The 18,159-nt window shown below is 41.1% G+C and overlaps 1 protein-coding gene across 1 annotated transcript in view; it reads right to left on the bottom strand.

The window, feature by feature from the left end:
- The window catches only part of LOC134309962 (syndecan-2-A-like), a 35,123-nt gene extending 18,482 nt beyond the window's left edge, over nucleotides 1-16,641 (bottom strand). Inside the window, exon 1 of the mRNA XM_062991454.1 lies at nucleotides 16,349-16,641. Coding sequence (XP_062847524.1) covers nucleotides 16,349-16,405 — 57 coding nt within the window. The 5' untranslated portion in view covers nucleotides 16,406-16,641. The remainder of the gene's footprint in view (nucleotides 1-16,348) is intronic.
- Between the last annotated feature and the right edge of the window lie 1,518 nt (nucleotides 16,642-18,159).

The following is an 18,159-nucleotide window of genomic DNA, read 5'->3' as shown; positions in this document are numbered from 1 at the left end:
GAGGGACTGTAGACGCGTCAGAAGGGGCGTGGAGCAGGCGAATATACCCTCCTCGAATGCTACTGGTGGAGTTGGACGTGGCTGATATAGCCGAAGCTACAGTTTGGAACATGTCTACCTTCACACACATGCAAGTCACCCATGCCATATGCACTAATGCACCACCATACCATGACAGATGTTGGTTTTTGCAGCTTTCACTGATAAACGTCTGGATGATCCTTTTTCCCAGAAAACAAACTGAACCGTGGACTCATGTGACCACAGCACACGTTTCCACAGCCTGTCAGTTCATCCCAGATGAGCTCAGGCCCAGAGAACTCAGCTATGTTTCCATATAGCTTGATATACGGCTTTCTCTTTGTGTAATAGAGTTTCCAGTTGCATTTCATTATGCAACAGCGGACTGTGTTAAATAGCAACATTTTTCTGAAGTTCTCCCGAGCCCATGTGGCTGTATTTATCAGCGTAGCATGACGGTTTCCATGCAGTGTCGTCCACGCACATTCAGTAGTGCCCTACACAGACTGAGATTTCTCCAGATTCCCTGAATCTTTTCACAATATTATGTACGGTAGATGGTAAAATCTTGCATTGAGAACACATTGCTGAGTCAAGATTTAGGAATATGTGTCCTTATACTTTTGGCCTCACACTGGGAAGCACTGTTGTTGAGGTTAGTAGCTCAGGCACATCCAGGTGACCCATGGACGACACACAGAAAAACACTGTATTACTCCGAACACACAATCTGTAGAGGTCATCCTCACCTGAGCTGACCACACAGGGACTGTTTGTACTGGTGCAACGTGACAGGGCGACTTAATAACACGGTAAAGCAGTACAAAACAAATTTACCAGCCCTGTAAAGCACTGCCATTTATAATTAACTGTGTCAGTGATGATAAATAACTCCTAATAATACCCACCAGTACACACCAGTAACCGCTGCGGCTTGTATTATGACAAGGTTTGTCAACACGTTTAAATGAAGCGGAGCATTAATAACTCTCCACTCCATGCAGAGGGTTTTTTTATCATTTCCCTTTGGAACTGAGCTCATGGATCACTGCACACAGATGGACTAAGCACACGTACGTTCACTGTTAGTCCAAACTAAACAGAACGCAAAATAAAACAATATTTTATGACGTTAAGACGGATAAAATACTTTTTTAATTTAATTTCATTCTCATGTTTTATCCTAGTCAGGGTCACAAGTCACAGGTTAAGGTACTGGACTAGTAGGCAGAAGGTTGCTGGTTCAAACCCCACCACTGCCAGGCTCCCACTGTTGAGCCCTTGAGCAAGGCCCTTAATCCTCAGTTGCTTAGATAGCGTACTGTAAGTCACTTTGGATAAAAGCGTCTGCTAAATGCCAAAAATGTATATATGTAAACATAGACACCACGAACAAGACGCCAATCCACCCCTCATCCACAGCCAATCACCTGCATGTAGAAGCCCGACCAGCCGATAGCACCGCTGGTGTTTCAAATGCTCAATCCCTTCAGAAGTGGGTGAGTGTAATGTACTGCTGCCCCACCTGAACCCCCGTTCATCAATAATAAAGGATTAATTCATGCCAATTTGTCATTATATGGCACCCGTTCACACCAAAGTTTACGTTACAGTCGTTGTTTTACATAAAACCAAACGACAAATGCAAAAACAATAACACACACATCAAGTCAGTCTTTCAGAAGCTGTAGGCACACTCATATTAGCATGTTAGTATGATGTTAGACGGCTCTGTGACGGCAGTAAGCCTCGGACCACACTTTTTATTATTAATTGGTTGGGCTGGGCTTTGATTCCTCGTACGGTATGGATTTTTCATATACCGCCATACCGTAACATAGTTAATACAACAGCTGTGGCTTCAATAGGCAGCAGATCATATAATATTGTTTGCCGCTAAAAGCGCTTATAGAGCACTGTGGAGATTAAGCAGTTAGCCAGGTAGCATTAGCATGACAGTGTTGATGAGAGATGAGAGAGTTTTCCTCAATATAGTAAAAAAATAAACAAAAACAGATGGAGGATGAAGAGAGGAGGACCAAATATGCACCGGAAGAACCTGCCAAAGTAATGAGGCGTGTGGGCAGTTTAGAACAGAGTTAAACACTTCATACTGCACGGTTTTCGAGCCACGGCTGTTACAAACAACAACATTACGAACGCAGTAACGATCCACATATACGAGGACACGATTCCTCTATAGACAGTCAAGGAAGAAGCTTTCAGAGCGATAATTAAAACTCTGGATTCCAGGTTTGTCTTACGGGGTGAAAATACTTCAGGTCAGTCACTAAACCAACGCTGTAAGTGAACTGGAATCAGAGATATTTAAAGTCGTCCACTTTTCAAACGTGGTTTTATTTGTTAAAGGGAGAGTTGAGGGTAATTGTATAATACTTAAATATTAAGTAAACAATAAACATTGTATTTATTGCACCTGTTTCACATGTCCTGATTCCATCATATATTGTGTCATTTTGTGGGGCCTAGCAAAGCTTACAGTCCTCAAACCTTCATTATATACATGCTAAAATAATAATGTTTTATACTCTATGTACTTATGACAGTAAAATCAGCCTCAGACATATAAAAAGTCCCAGTCATACAAAAAATAAAACCTCCCGTGATATACCGTGATACAAATTTTTGGTCAAACCGCCCAGTCGTATTACTTGGGTACATTTGTGACGCTATTACAGTAAACTCTGCACTACACCGAACACAATCACGTTAAATTCAATGCACCGCACATAAGCACTAAAAGGAAAGTCAACTGGTTTGTGGTGTGAGTTTAAAAACAAAAATTTTGAGCTCAGGCAGGTGGAACACGGCACAAAACAACAGCTGCACCTTCTGTGTTTATTCCACAGTGAATTATATGTATATCCCAAAAAATAAACATGATAGCACCGCTGGGTGCAGAAGGATAATCCACTAGCACACCAGCACCAAGATTTTGAACCATCGGGTTCGAATCTACGCTCTGCTACCAGTCGGCTGGGCGCCCTCTAGGTGGTACAACTGGACAAAATTGGCCTCCAGTCTGCTGGTTGGGCCAAGACCGGACTAAGGGGTGGGGTTATAAACGCTGTGTAAGGACCTTGGTTGCCCAGGGTGCCTGTACAGAACCCGGAAGAGTGCAGAGCTCTCCCAACGTGAAGCCGACCTCACGTGCAAATCCATAAGAAGGGATTGGTGGACTGCGCACACGTCGGAAGGAGTGTGGTTCAGGCGAATATACAACCCCTCCCCCTCGGACGCCGTTAAAATAAATGTTAAATATTTAAAACGATTCAGTGCATGTGTAGATGCGGAGGGTCAGCCATCATATGGCGCTCATGGAGCAGTGAGGACTACGGGACTTGCTCAATGGCCCAACAGCTAACACACTCCCTTTCCGACACGTGTGCAGCAGCTGACCGCTTCTTTTCACCTGCACAAAGCGGGTTCATATGTAGATCCATGCTGCACACAGAGAGTCATGCACTGATCTCCATTATCCCCCGTCTCTGTGCAGCACCATCGATCAGCCAGCAGAGGTCGTAACTACAGCAGTCATGATAAATCCCTCTGGTCTGTGCTACAAAAAAAGCCGTAAATGTAAATGCCGTAAATGTAAATTAGATCAGATTAGATCAGATGTTCCTTCACCTACCCAACAGAAGATGGATTACACACCCGGACAATTTATAGCTCAAGGACTCAAGGAGAAAATGTGTGACCAAACAGCTGGCCAATAGTTATGTTTAATTTATAAATTAATTCATACATTTCAACTGTTTCTTTTTCTATTAGATCAGCCAAATCAAAGTGTTTGTTACACCTATAAACAGGGACAGTGGTAGCCTAGTGGGTAGAGCTTTGGGCTATCAACCGGAAGATTGGTGCTATGCAGCCACTGTTGGGTCCTTGAGCAAGGCCCTTAACCCTGTCTGCTCCAGGGGCGCCGTACGATGGCTGACCCTTCGCTCTGACCCCAGCTTCCAGACAAGCTGAGATATGCAAAGGAAGAATTTCATTGTACTGTACATCTGTATATGTATATATGGCAAATAAAGTATTTCTTCTATCTACTTCTGAAGGGTTTATTTTATAAAAAAGATTGACGGCTTTGTGGGTTCGGAAGCGAAGTATAAATATATGTGAGCCGAAACAGTGTCCAGTTGTTAAATTAATCCAGACCAATAATAAAAACTAAACAGGTGTCCTTAAATAAACGTCAGTTTTGATAAAGCCAATTCCAGAAGTTTCAGCTATATTCAGCTTAAAGAAATAAACAAAAACTCTTTAAGAGCGAATCCTATTAGCCAGTGTGGTGTATCAGCTACCTAACGTTTAGTATAAATAAACGTGATTAGGCTCTTATGGCCCCAACATAAAATAAGGAATGTGATAGTCCACTGATTTCATGTCCATGTCCTAATGTCCATTTCTGTTGATGAGCGACGCCTTTAAAATGCAGTCACATGGGCCAGGAGGAGAGAATCTGACAATTCTGGCACTTAAGATTTTATGCTGTTTAGATTTTAACTACGTAGATGATCAATCTTTTTTAATAGACACTAATTGTGCAGAGGTTGTGCAGAGGTTGTGCTATATTAGGGCATGGTGTAGAAGGAAAACAAAAACAAGCAAAAAACTCTCCCAGGATGAGAATTAATTGGACACTTGATGTATAAACACAGAAAATTGGATCGAAGTTATAATATAGTATAATACTCGAACATTTGTGTTTTTCTTATATTTAATAATGCACAGGGCGGTGGTACTAGTAATGTCAAGGTTGCTGGTTCAAGTCCCATCACAGCTAAGTTGGGTCCGTGTACCTTTGGTCATTCGTTTTTCACTTCAAATCCCTACGTTGAAAAACAGGAAAACAGGGCATTAATCGTTTTCCGTTTTAAGATCAAAAATTAAATAACAAAGAAGCAGAAAATGAAAAACGGGTGGTATTTTAATTTTCCGAAATCAAAATTTTTTATCAGTTCAACCAGAAATAAACACACAAGCAGCGTGTACTTCATATATAGAGAGTGTAAATCAATCAAGTGTTGAAACAGTAATAATAACATTAAAACACCACGTCCCCTGTCGTTCTGACGTTTGTGTTTGTATATTTCATGCATATGTTTGCTCTATCTGCAAAAAACAAACATTATGGGGAAGTGATTTCTGTACTGGACGTTGTTCACCACCGTGATCATGTTAGTTTTATACTGGATGATCGTCTGACCTCCGAGACGTCATTTATTTATTTATATTATAGTATTTCTTGTTCTCGGCCAATAAACATTCAAAAATTTATAAAACTGCACAAACTAACTCTGCACTAAACAAGGAGCAACAACAATCACATATATTTCAAGGTTATTTAGTTAATCTTTAGTAAACGCTGTTTCTTTCATAAAAGTGCATGAAGCAGAACGCTGATTAAAATGCATTAAATGTTGTAATAGTTACACCGTGACGTGTACGATTAGTTACACCAGTATTACAGAATTGAGTTGTACACTATAAAAAAATGTTAATGTAAATATTGTGATGACGGTGAGACGTTAGTAAACAACATTCTTTTTTCTTAGAATAGCCCTTTTATTTAGGACAAATAGTTCTTGTGTGAATTACAAGGGCAGGAAAAAATACGGCAGACACAAAAGTCAGAACAGGGGACGCGGCGTAACGTTATTATTACTTTATGCTCTGTCTTCTCAACACTTGTGCTTTATTTACACTGTCTATATGAAGCATATACAGACGTCAGCGCGTGCACACGCTTGTGTGATTATTTCTGGTTGAACTGATAGAAAATGTTGATTTCGGAAAATTGTTTGTTATTAGATTTTTTGATCTTAAAACGAAAAATTAATAACGCCCAATTTTCCCATTTTTCAGCTTTGGGATTTGAAGTGAAAAACGAATGACCAAAGGTACATGGACCAAGTTGCCACCGTTGGACCCCTGAGCAAGGCCCTTGACCCGCAACTGCTGAAACATTGTTTTGAATAAGGGTGTGCGCCAAATGCTATAAATGATCTTAAATGTACAAAAATCTTCACAAAAAATATACTTTAAATACAAATAAAGTAGACCTTCATTAGTGGTCCCAGGACGCTGCCCACGGGGCGCTGTTGGCTAGATATTTTTGGTTGGTGGACTCTTCTCAGTCCAGCAGTGACAGTGAGGTGTTTAAAAACTCCAGCAGCGCTGCTGTGTCTGATCCACTCATACCAGCGCAACACACACTAACACACCACCACCATGTCAGTGTCACTGCAGGGCTGAGAATGATCCACCACCTAAATAATACCTACTCTGTGGGGGTCCTGTGGGGTCCTGACCATTGAAGAGCAGGGTAAAAGGGGGATCAGAAATCCTGACAAAAAGAAAAGTCCATGCAGAGATTATAAACTTACACACACACACACACACACACACACCGAGAAGGAGGACTTATCTCACCTCTGACCTCTATATCTACAGATCACTGCCACTTCAGAGCTGAAATATTTTAGCAATGAGCCTCTACAGAGGAATGAAAAGGGCTGAGCTTTTAAAAATGAAAAACGCCTGAATTTACTTCAGCTAGTGCATGCTCGTGTACTTCCCCGAGTATGGGATTTGTAACATGTAGGATGAGGAATATACTGAGATAAAGGTGAAACCATTCGACAGTACGGACCTTCTACAGGATTGTCAAGATCCTTGAAAACTTACTGAAGAGGTACTGAATTACAAACAGTCCTGCTGTACTTGCAAGGTAAATTAAACATGAAATTAAATCACTTCATCGCTGGATTTTCAAGGATCCTGTTTACAATTAATCCTTGTTGAGTCTCTACACTTACACTGCTCACCTAACTGCACACAGTCTTCTACAATAATACCTGCACTACTGCAGCTTTATAAGGACTGCTGCTACTGGCCTCTTTACACAACTTGCCTAAAGAGAGAGAGCTTATAGTCCAGATTTAGCTCCATCTGATTTCCCTCTTTTTGGACGCTCAAAGAAGCTTTAAGGGGAAGAAGATTTTCATGTGATGATGATGTGAAAGCAGCGCTGCTATGCACACTGATCAGCCATAACATTAAAACCACCTCCTTGTTTCTACACTCACTGTCCATTTTATCAGCTCCACTTACCATATAGAAGCACTTTGTAGTTCTACAATTACTGACTGTAGTCCATCTGTTTCTCTACATGCTTTGTTACCCCCTTTCACCCTGTTCTTCAACGGTCAGGACCCCCACAGGACCACCACAGAGCAGGTATTATTTAGGTGGTGGATGATTCTCAGCACCGCAGTGACACTGACATGGTGGTGGTGTGTTAGTGTGTGTTGTGCTGGTATGAGTGGATCAGACACAGCAGCGCTGCTGGAGTTTATAAACACCTCACTGTCACTGCTGGACTGAGAATAGTCCACCAACCACAAATATCCAGCCAACAGCGTCCCGTGGGCAGCGTCCTGTGGGCAGATGACCGACTCAAACAGCAGCAATAGATGAGCAATCGTCTCTGACTAGGTAGGAGTGTCTAATAGAGTGGACAGTGAGTGGACATGGTATTTAAAAACTCCAGCAGCGCTGCTGTGTCTGATCCACTCATACCAGCACAACACACACTAACACACCACCACCATGTCAGTGTCACTGCAGTGCTGAGAATCATCCACCACCTAAATAATACCTGCTCTGTGGTGGTCCTGTGGGGGTCCTGACCATTAAAGAACAGGGTGAAATCAGGTAAAAAGCATGCAGAGAAACAGATGGACTACAGTCAGTAATTGTAGAACTACAAAGTGCTTCTATATGGTAAGTGGAGCTGATAAAATTCAACTTTTTATCTTTTCGGTGAACTCACTTTCTCTGAAGACTTTACGTAATAAGCTGAGCACAATTCAACCATCTAAACAACATTACGCTGCTTCTCTACACATTCCTGTTTAGTACAATCATGAATAAATCTGGGAACACATGCTACTACGACAGAGAAAGAACATCTGCATCTCACAAAAAACATCTGGTGTGGAGGTGTCATTTATCTGGGGTGGGGGAAAAAGAACAGCCATATAAGGGCTTAGCGGAGGACCGGGGGAGTCACACGTCAGCATTTCCCCCCCAGTTCTATATCCACAGCAACTCGACTATGTCAACACGCTTGCCTAATGTGCCCAGGAAAACTTATGGAAAGATAAACAACTTTGTGGAAAGCAGCAGTACATCCAAACAAAACTAATCAGGGTACACAAGAGGAACTACTTATTCTAAAAGAATCCAGAACTGGAATGCTAGAGAAAGACCTGATTGTCTGTCAGGTTCTATTAGAAGAGATTTTCCCTCTTTAAACGTCGGATAAATGGACTGCAGATTTGAAACACTATACCGTGTTGGGTGTATACGGTAAATCCTTGTTCTGACTGATAAACAATCCATTCCAGGTCTCTTTTCAGCCTGTAGTGAAACCGACTGAGTGCTCTTTAAACCACAGTTTTATCACCACCATAATGTTAACCCCACTGAGCCCACCGCTCCAGAATACTACCCCACTCCGTCATCCTTACAGCCCCCATTAATGCCTCGTATGCATTCAGCTCGAATAATTCTACAACCTCAAATCAGAAAAAGCTGGGACAGTATGAAAAATGCAAATAAAATAAAACACAGAGTTTCTTACATTTACTTTGACTTTTATTTGATGTCAGACAGGATGAACCTGAGATATTTCATCTTTTATCTGCTCAACTTCATTTCATTTATTAATAAACATCCATTTCTGAATTTCAGGCCTGCAACACATTCCAAAAAAAGTTGGGACGGGGGCAATTTAGGGCTAATAATGAGGTGGGAAAAACTCAATAATGTTGTGATTCCAAACAGGTGATTGTAATCATGGTTTGGTACAAAAGAAACAAGACGATGCAAAACCACATGCTGAACACATTACGAAGGCGTGGACATGGAAGAAGAGGGTACGGGTACCGGACTGGCCTGCCTGCAGTCCTGACCTGTCCCCATTAGAGAACATGTGAAGAATTTTGAAACAGCGACGACCCCCTGTACTGTTACACATCTTAAGACGTGTGTGCAGGAAGAACGAGACAAAATAAAAGCTGAAACAATAAATCACTTGGTCTCCTTGGTGCCAAAATGTCTTTTAAGTATGGTGAAAGTGGTAAATGCTTTACTGTCCCAACTTTTTTTGGAATGTGTTGCAGGCCTGAAATGCAGGAATGGATGTTTATTAATAAATGAAATGAAGTTGAGCAGATAAAACATGAAATATCTCAGGTTCATCCTGTCTGACATCAAATAAAAGTCAAAGTAAATGTAAGAAACTTATTATTTGCATTTCCCATAATGTCCTAACTATTTCACGTCCGCTCCCCCAAAGTTTCTCTTCAAGTCCTGTTCTCCACTTCACCTCCCAGAAACAGTTCCTAAATAACTTTCCATTTGCTCAGCTAACCAAAAGGACGGAGGACCGAGAGCCAAGAAGCTTTAGAATCCCCTGTGGCTCGCCGTTTTCATCCCAAACACCCTTCCATTTTACAAAGTCGTCATTTCCCAGCTCTCTGCGTTATGCTCAGGATATGCTGTCAGCCTTTTCCAGATGCTGACTGGTCAGAAATCGGTTCAAAAGCTGTTAATGAAAACACCATAAATGTCACATTACAGTGAATGGGTGCCTGTAGCATTGCATTCAAAAACTAAGAGCAAAGTTCTAAATCATAAAAAGCTTCCCTTTTTTATTTCAGTTCAGTTTGTGGTTTCTAACGGTTCTGTCAGTCTAAAAGAATTCACCCACATTTCCACATCAGACCTAAGTTTGACAGAAGGAGCTAGCAGGCGTATTGGTGTCCTAATAAGACCTAAATGTGAATGACAGAACTGTAATCAGATTAATAGATAATAGGAAGTTAAACTTGTTTTAATAGGTTGTGAGAATAATGTGCCATTTGATTACCAGCTTTATTAAATAAACACACATGAGATGAGCCAGTATTTGTGATGTAAATAATGTCAACTTCCTTTAACCAATAACCGACTGTCATTAGTTGACGGTTACACAATAATCGACAAGCTTAAAGCGCACAATCAAAATATAAACTTATATACATCACTGAGTTTTATATCAACAGTGTAACATAGTGGGCGCCCAGGTGGCGCAACGGGATATTCCACTAGCACACCAGCGCCGAGGTTCTAAACTCCTCGGTTAGAAACTCGGTGTTGCCACCGGTCGACCATCTAGCGAGCATAAGTGCCAGTGCCTGCAGTAGACACTAATTGGCCACCATGTCTGCTAAGAAGGGATGATCGGGTCTTCAAACGCTGTACAAGAACCCTGATTAGCAGATAGAAGTGCCTGTGCAGAGTGACTGCACACGAGTCGTAGGAGGCGTGAGCAGCAATATACCCACCTCGACTGCAATCAGGCATCCACAGCAGCAGAAGACAAACTGACTACGCTAAAATCGGGAGAAATATGAAAGAAAGTGCATAAATAAATATGAAAAAAAAACAGTGTAACATAGTGAACGCACTACCACGCCAGAAATGACGTCTCAAACTCGCAAGTTCGAATCTCAGCTCTGCTAAGAGCAGGCCGGGTGCCAGAGGGGATTCATCATGACTGCTGCAGTTACGACCTCTGCTGGCTGATTTAACTCAGACTCGTTTCAAATGACTCGGACTAGACTCATGACTTGCAAAAAATGACTTGTGTAGTGTGGTGTAGTGATGAAGCGTCGCTCCCTACTTAAAATGGTGGAATACCCTACGTAGTGCACTTCACAGTAACAGATCATGTGAATGGAACGCTCCTACAGAATTGGCGCTAATGATTGTAAGAACCGCTTTCTGAACCAATCAGAGCTTCTGATTGTAATTGTTAGTAAGAAATGCTGTTATTTGTATTTATTCAGTTTGCAGCATCACACAGATGACGTGGTAATGAAACGCTTGATCGGCTTTCTAGTGTTTTACTTCACAACCGGGAAAAGTTTGGAGGTTTTTAATTATAAGCACATTTACAAAATAACGGATTCTATTCCTAATGGGACACACGCTTATAAATGTAATAGTATCTGGAAGAACAGAAGCTAAGGTAAGCAGTATTATGGATTTTTTGCTGTGTTTGGGATTTTGGCCGCTGTGCTGTAATTTGCAATGAAAACAAATCAGTTGAAGCTTTTAACTGGAGCCTTCTTATTACAGAAATTACATTTATTCACACAATGACTAGGAAAGTAAAGGCACGAAGTAAAATGGCTAAATACACTCGCTAATCTGTTGTTGTTTATCTGCACTTACAGATTATTAGTTTATTTCTACGCTACATTTCCAATATATGTTTTGTGTGGATTATATTGACTCGTGACTCGACTCGGACTCTAGTCTAAAGACTCGTGACTCGACTCGGACTCATACTTTGTGACTTGTGAACATCTCTGTACTGAACACATTTTTAAGGAGTGGACGTCTGCAGCAGTAGAGACAAAGATACAAAACAGGTAATTGGATATGACTAGATTTGGTAGGAAAATCAATTAGTGAAAAATGCATAATAATTTGGTAATTTGTTTGGTAGTACCAACCCAGATTGAGCTGGCCTACCATATTAAGCATACCAGATAAATACTAAACACTATATAATATATACTAAATAACAATGTCCTTCACTTCTGCCGCAGAAAACCATTTCTCATGATAGAATTTAATAATACAGACTTTAATTTAGTAGAATTGTACAGTAAAGCCTAAAAAACAAACAAGGTTATTATGCTGGGAACATCCATGTCAGATTTCCAAACAAATTAATACAGTTCAAATTCCACATCAAACAAACAAATCAGTGTTTAACTCGGAATAAAAGCAGATTCAGCTTTTGATTCTAATCGATTATGCAATATTGTTTTAAGGATCTGGATGATTAACCAGTCTGGATCAGAAGAGGGTAACTTCATGTCAGTTTCTCTCAAATCCAAGTTAACTAAACTACCGACTCAGAAGGAAAAGGAAGTGCGATCTTAAATGGACAGGAAATGTTCCAGATATAATGTAAGAAAAGTAAAAACAAATCCAAAGAGACCATAAGGAGACTTGCTGGCAATTCCAGCGCGTCTCGATTACAAAGACTGAAACTGCTTTAGCAGAGCTCTGCTGACGTCCAATCAAAACTGATCAAAACCTCAATGCAGAAACAATAAGAATGACATCTGGGTGTTGAACATCTGGGTAAACGGGGACAGAGGTTTCTGAATGTTACAGAAGAGACTATTTATTCAACATAAATGATTAGCACGCACATAATGTCAGCGACATGGTGCAACAGGTCAGGGCCTTAAACAAACTCAGTACAAAGCACTAAAAACCCAACAATCTATTGATTACTGTCTCTGTTTCATTTTTAACATCTTAATGAAGTAAAACAACCAATTAAATTGTCCTTTTCTTTCTTTGATGAGGTCGAGGACAAAACTAGAACAATCCTCACAGAGACTAAGATGTTTACAGAGAATTTACTTTTATTAAAAACTGCACATAATTATACACCGATCAACCATAACATTAAAACCACCTCCTCACTGTCCATTTTATTAGCTCCACTTACCATATAGAAGCACTTTGTAGTTCTACAATTACTGACTGTAGCCCATCTGTTTCTCTGCATGCTTTGTTATCCCCCTTTCATGCTGTTCTTCAATGGTCAGGACCCCCACAGGACCACCACAGAGCAGGTATTATTTAGGTGGTGGATCATTCTCAGCACTGCAGTGACACTGACATGGTGGTGGTGTGTTAGTGTGTGTTGTGCTGGTATGAGTGGATCAGACACAGCAGCGCTGCTGGAGTTTATAAACCCCTCACTGTCCCTGCTGGACTGAGAATAGAGTACCAACCAAAAACATCCACCCAACAGCGCCCCGTGGGCAGCGTCCTGTGACCACTGATGAAGGTCTAGAAGATGACCGACTCAAACAGCAGCAATAGATGAGCGATCGTCTCTGACTTTACATCTACAAGGTGGACCAACTAGGTAGGAGTGTCTAATAGAGTGGACAGTGAGTGGACAGAGATGTTAGCCTGTTATTGTTACATGTACTACCTGATTGTGCTTATTTTACGCTAAATTCATCCTCAGGATCATCGCTTTTTCTACACTAGGTCTGGTTGTGAAGTAGAGTATCGATGTGGAAGCTGGACTGAGTTCTGCTATCTGCTAACCACTAAGAGGAGAACATCTGGACTGTGGTGTAGGTTGGAAGTATGTGAAATCACTGTACCGTATTCTTATGAATAACATCACTATAATAATCTCAAGCTGTTGGCAGTATAACTGCTAAAATCAGCTCGTGTTTTGGTTCCTCGTTGTTGTGAGGGTTCCTCTGACTGACTCACAAGTCTTCAAAGTAGAAGATTAGCCAATGAACACCTTCAGCGTCTTTTCAGAAACCAATCTAACATTACTTTGGCTTTATGAGTGTGGCTGTTGTTTGGTTAAGACATTCAAATTATTCTGGAACACCACTATATTAATGTTTTCTAAAATGACATGTAATGCTCCAGCGCTGTTTGTGAAGAAGCATGCCCATATCATGCTGCTCCCATATTCATATTTTACAGTGAAGAAGCAGTCCCATATTATTCTGCTCCCATATATGTATTTCAGTGTAAGTGTGGTGTTCTTGGATCATAACTATTCTAATTTGTCCAAATATGTGCGTACATTTTCAATGTACATCCACTTTCTTTCTTTCTTTCTTTCTTTTTGACAGAAAGGTTTTGTGTGGACGGCAGGGATGGAGACGATTGGACTGTAGGTCATTACTTATAAATCACTGTGTAACTCTTGTTCCTGCTGTTTTCTGGTCACTATGCAAATCTTCACGAATGATGCCTTGGCTAGACATCTGAAGCAGTCCTGTGGTATCTTATACCAGGACCTCTGTATGCTGCAAGTTGTACGTTCCTACCCTGCATCCTGATGCCATCTTTTCAGTGGTAACATTACGCATAGGTGCTTGACCATCCACACAAACTTGGAGAAAACAGGATTTGTCAGACCAGTCGACCACTCCCAATGTGTGCATGCCCAATGTATGCGCTTTTCATTTCATTTTCATTTTCAGCATTTAGCAGACGCTTTTATCCAAAGCGACTTACACAATGAGCTGAACACGATGAGCAATTTAGGGTTAAGGGCCTTGCTCAGGGACCCAACAGTGGCAACTTCTGTTTACTAGTCCAGTACCTTAACCACTGAGCTATCACTGCCCTGCTTTTGACTATGGACAGCAGTTAGCGTAGGAACTATGAATGATCTACAATCTGAGCCACAGTAGAACCTTTTTGTTGGTCAGTACAGATGACCAAACATTCATGACCGTATAAATTTAGGCCACCCAAACTCCTGTCGGTGGTTCGTGACTTGTCCATCGTCTGACCACTGTCAGTGGGTACCCACCACAGCTGCCTGTGAGCTCAAGCTCCATTGTTTGGCCCTCATTAAAGTCACCCAGGTCTTCATGGCTGCCCATATATGTTGCTTTTAACACGTGAACTATCATCTGCCCAACATATAAAATATTCCTTGCAATAACACACACAGATGTTACAAAATAGGCAAATAGGTCCAAATGTCTTGGCTGATCAGTGTATGGAGCAAAAGCAAATTAAACATGGTTGAATACTTGGTTGAGTGGTTGACCATGCACACACACACACACACACAGTTTTTTTTTTTAAAGTAAAGTGTGTATTGATATTTCATTATATGAATACATTGTCAAAAGGGGAAATAAAATGTATGTCTAAACAGCCACTATAATCCGAGTGCTTTAAAGGGTTAAATCATTTCCATTCGACAGCGACAGATTGTGTGGCGATTTCTAGAGACCTTTACAAGTAGGAAAATAAACTTTTAATAAGATTTTAACTGGTTTCCAGGGAACTAGGAACAGCTATAGTCTCAATTAGTCAATTCAAGTCAGGTTTATTTATAAAGCGCCTTCAAAGACCTCAAGTGTCGTCCAAGGTGCTGTACAATAAAATCAGAACAATAATAAATCAAATCAATGAAATAAATACAGTAAAAGACAAATAACAAAATACAAATCAGCTGGCACAGAAAAAGTCATGCTACAACCCAACAGCCGGTGCAAATAAATAGTGGGCACCTTAATAAAAAGTGGTGAGCTGTTCCATAGTTTGAGGGCAGCCACAGAGAAGCCCGGTCACCTTTGGACCCTCTAAGTCTGAGTGTGTGGAACAGTTAAAAGCAACTGGTCAGAAGATCCTAACATTCAGGAGGTACCACCTCCTTGTTTCTACACACACTGTCCATTTTATTAGCTCCACTTACCATATAGAAGCACTTTGTAGTTCTACAATTACTGACTGTAGTCCATCTGTTTCTCTGCATGCTTTGTTAGCCCCCTTTCATGCTGTTCTTCAATGGTCAGGACCCCCACAGGACCACCACAGAGCAGGTATTATTTGTTGTGCTGGTATGAGTGGATCAGACACAGCAGCGCTGCTGGAGTTTTTAAACACCTCACTGTCACTGCTGGACTGAGAATAGTCCACCAACCAAAAATATCCAGCCAACAGCGCCCCGTGGGCAGCGTCCTGTGCCCATTGATGAAGGTCTAGAAGATGACCGACTCAAACAGCAGCAATAGATGAGCGATCGTCTCTGACTTTACATCTACAAGGTGGACCGACTAGGTAGGAGAGTCTAATAGAGTGGACAGTGAGTGGACACGGTATTTAAAAACTCCAGCAGCGCTGCTGTGTCTGATCCACTCTTACCAGCACAACACACACTAACACACCACCACCATGTCAGTGTCACTGCAGTGCTGAGAATGATCCACCACCTAAATAATACCTGCTCTGTGGTGGTCCTGTGGGGGTCCTGACCATTGAAGAACAGGGTGAAAGGGGGTAACAAAGTGGAGCTGATAAAATGGACAGTGAGTGCTTCACCACGAAGAGCCTTGAATAGATAGATAGACAGATAGATAGACACTTTATTGATCCCGAAGGAACCTAAGAACCAAGTTCATAAAAATGAACCCTACTCATCAACAGTAAGAGTAAAAGACGCAAAAAGTGTTTGGTACATCACATTACAGTCCAGTTTTATATACATGTAATGAAAGCCAGTTAAACAAATACCACTCTAACCAGTTTCTTTTATGTTCTCTAAAAAAAAGAAGACATGGTTTTATTCTAATGAATACTATATAACAGGGTTGTTTTGTAGATACGTTTGTTTTTAGATGATGGATCAATCAGAATCAGAAATGGAATCAGAACTCACCGTTCCTCCCAGTAGGCAAAACGCCGAAAGAGTCAGTACCATCCAACTGCCCCTCATCACTCCAGTTCAGAAGAAGCTTTAATAAAGAAACCTCGGCTCTGTGTCGGATGCTTGGCTGTCTCTGTTACCTCTTATGGTTCAGATTGAAATGGCCACACCGGCGCCCAGGACTCTGTATGTGTCAGTAATCCCGCAGTTTCAGTCCTGAAGCTGGAGCAGAGTGAGATGTTAGAAGAAGGAAGCCATGTCAGGAGCTGGAGTTTCTGCTGCGCTCTCTAGGCTCGGTGGTGGGATGAGTGAGCTTCTACTGAATCGGGGGTGGTGAGTGTGTGTGTGTGTGTGTGGAGAAAGAAAGGGGCGGAGAGGTGACGTCATACAGAGCGGAGGCCGAGGTGCAGTTATGACGTCAGAATCTCATCGTAGGAAACTAAATCAGAATCAGCCATAACATTAAAACCACCTCACTGTCCATTTTATCAGCTCCACTTACCATATAGAAGCACTTTGTAGTTCTACAATTACTGACTGTAGTCCATCTGTTTCAACAATTGTAGTTCTGCCATTGCTCCACTGTCCCAAGGCGTTCCCCAAGGCTCAGTGTTAGGTCCCCTTTTGTTTATTCTTTATATGCTCCCCCTTGGTGACATCATACGTCGGCATGGTTTACATTTCCACTGCTATGCTGATGATATTCAGCTTTACATCTCCTCCAAATCCATTAATACTGAACTTCACTCCACTCTGACAAATTGCATCACTGAAATGAAATTGTGGATGAAAGCTAATTTCCTCAAATTAAACTGTGAAAAATCAGATATGATCATCGTAGGTCCTACAACCCTGGCAAAAACCACAAAAAATTTTCAAATTACCATTGATAATGACACTTTGTCTCCGTCTTCTAACATCCGAAATCTTGGTGTAATTTTTGATAGCAACCTCTCTTTTGACCTCCATGTAAATCACATCACCAAAACTGCTTTCTTTCATCTAAAAAACATAGCACGTCTACGTCCATCACTCTCCTTTTCTGCCGCCGAAACCTTGATTCATGCTTTTATTACATCCAGAATTGATTATTGCAATAGCATCCTTTATGGTACATCTAACAAAATCCTAAAAAAACTTCAGTATATCCAGAATTCAGCTGCTCGCCTCCTTACTCATACTCGCTCCCGTGATCATATTACACCTGTTCTCCAAAAACTTCATTGGCTTCCCGTTGCTCAACGCATTCAATTCAAAATTCTTCTATTCACTCACAAAGCTCTCCATAATCAGGCCCCATCCTACCTCACCGACCTGCTCCATCATCACATTCCCTCCCGTAGCCTTCGCTCTTCTGAGGCTAACCTACTGTCCATACCCTCTAGGACCAAGCACCGGACCTGGGGTGACAGGGCCTTTTCCATAGCTGCTCCATCTTTATGGAATGCTCTCCCCAAACACCTACGAGATTGTCCTGACCTGTCCAAATTCAAGTCACTTCTCAAAACTCATCTATTCAAAATGGCATTTAACTTGTAACAACACGAAATAAATGCTTTTATTTTTGCTATTCTTTTTAATAGTTTTTATACTTAGATCACGACAGAAATGTGAAGTCCTAGATCCTAAAACTTGTAAAGTTTTCAGTTTCCTGATTGCATGTGAATCTGTCCTGTTTCTGTCTAATTTTAAGAAATTGTTCTATATTTGTTGTTCTCTCTCATAATTTAGCTAATTTTTAATGAACTGTCTTATGCTGCTCTCTTTGTTTTTATCTTAATTATTCTTGATGTTGATGTACTATTTTGATTTTGTACTATGAT

This window comes from Trichomycterus rosablanca, chromosome 3, assembly GCF_030014385.1.
Source record: "Trichomycterus rosablanca isolate fTriRos1 chromosome 3, fTriRos1.hap1, whole genome shotgun sequence".
In the NCBI taxonomy this organism is placed as follows: domain Eukaryota; kingdom Metazoa; phylum Chordata; class Actinopteri; order Siluriformes; family Trichomycteridae; genus Trichomycterus; species Trichomycterus rosablanca.
The sequence above is the reverse complement of the archived record's forward strand: the minus strand, read 5'-3'. Positions and strand labels throughout refer to the sequence as shown.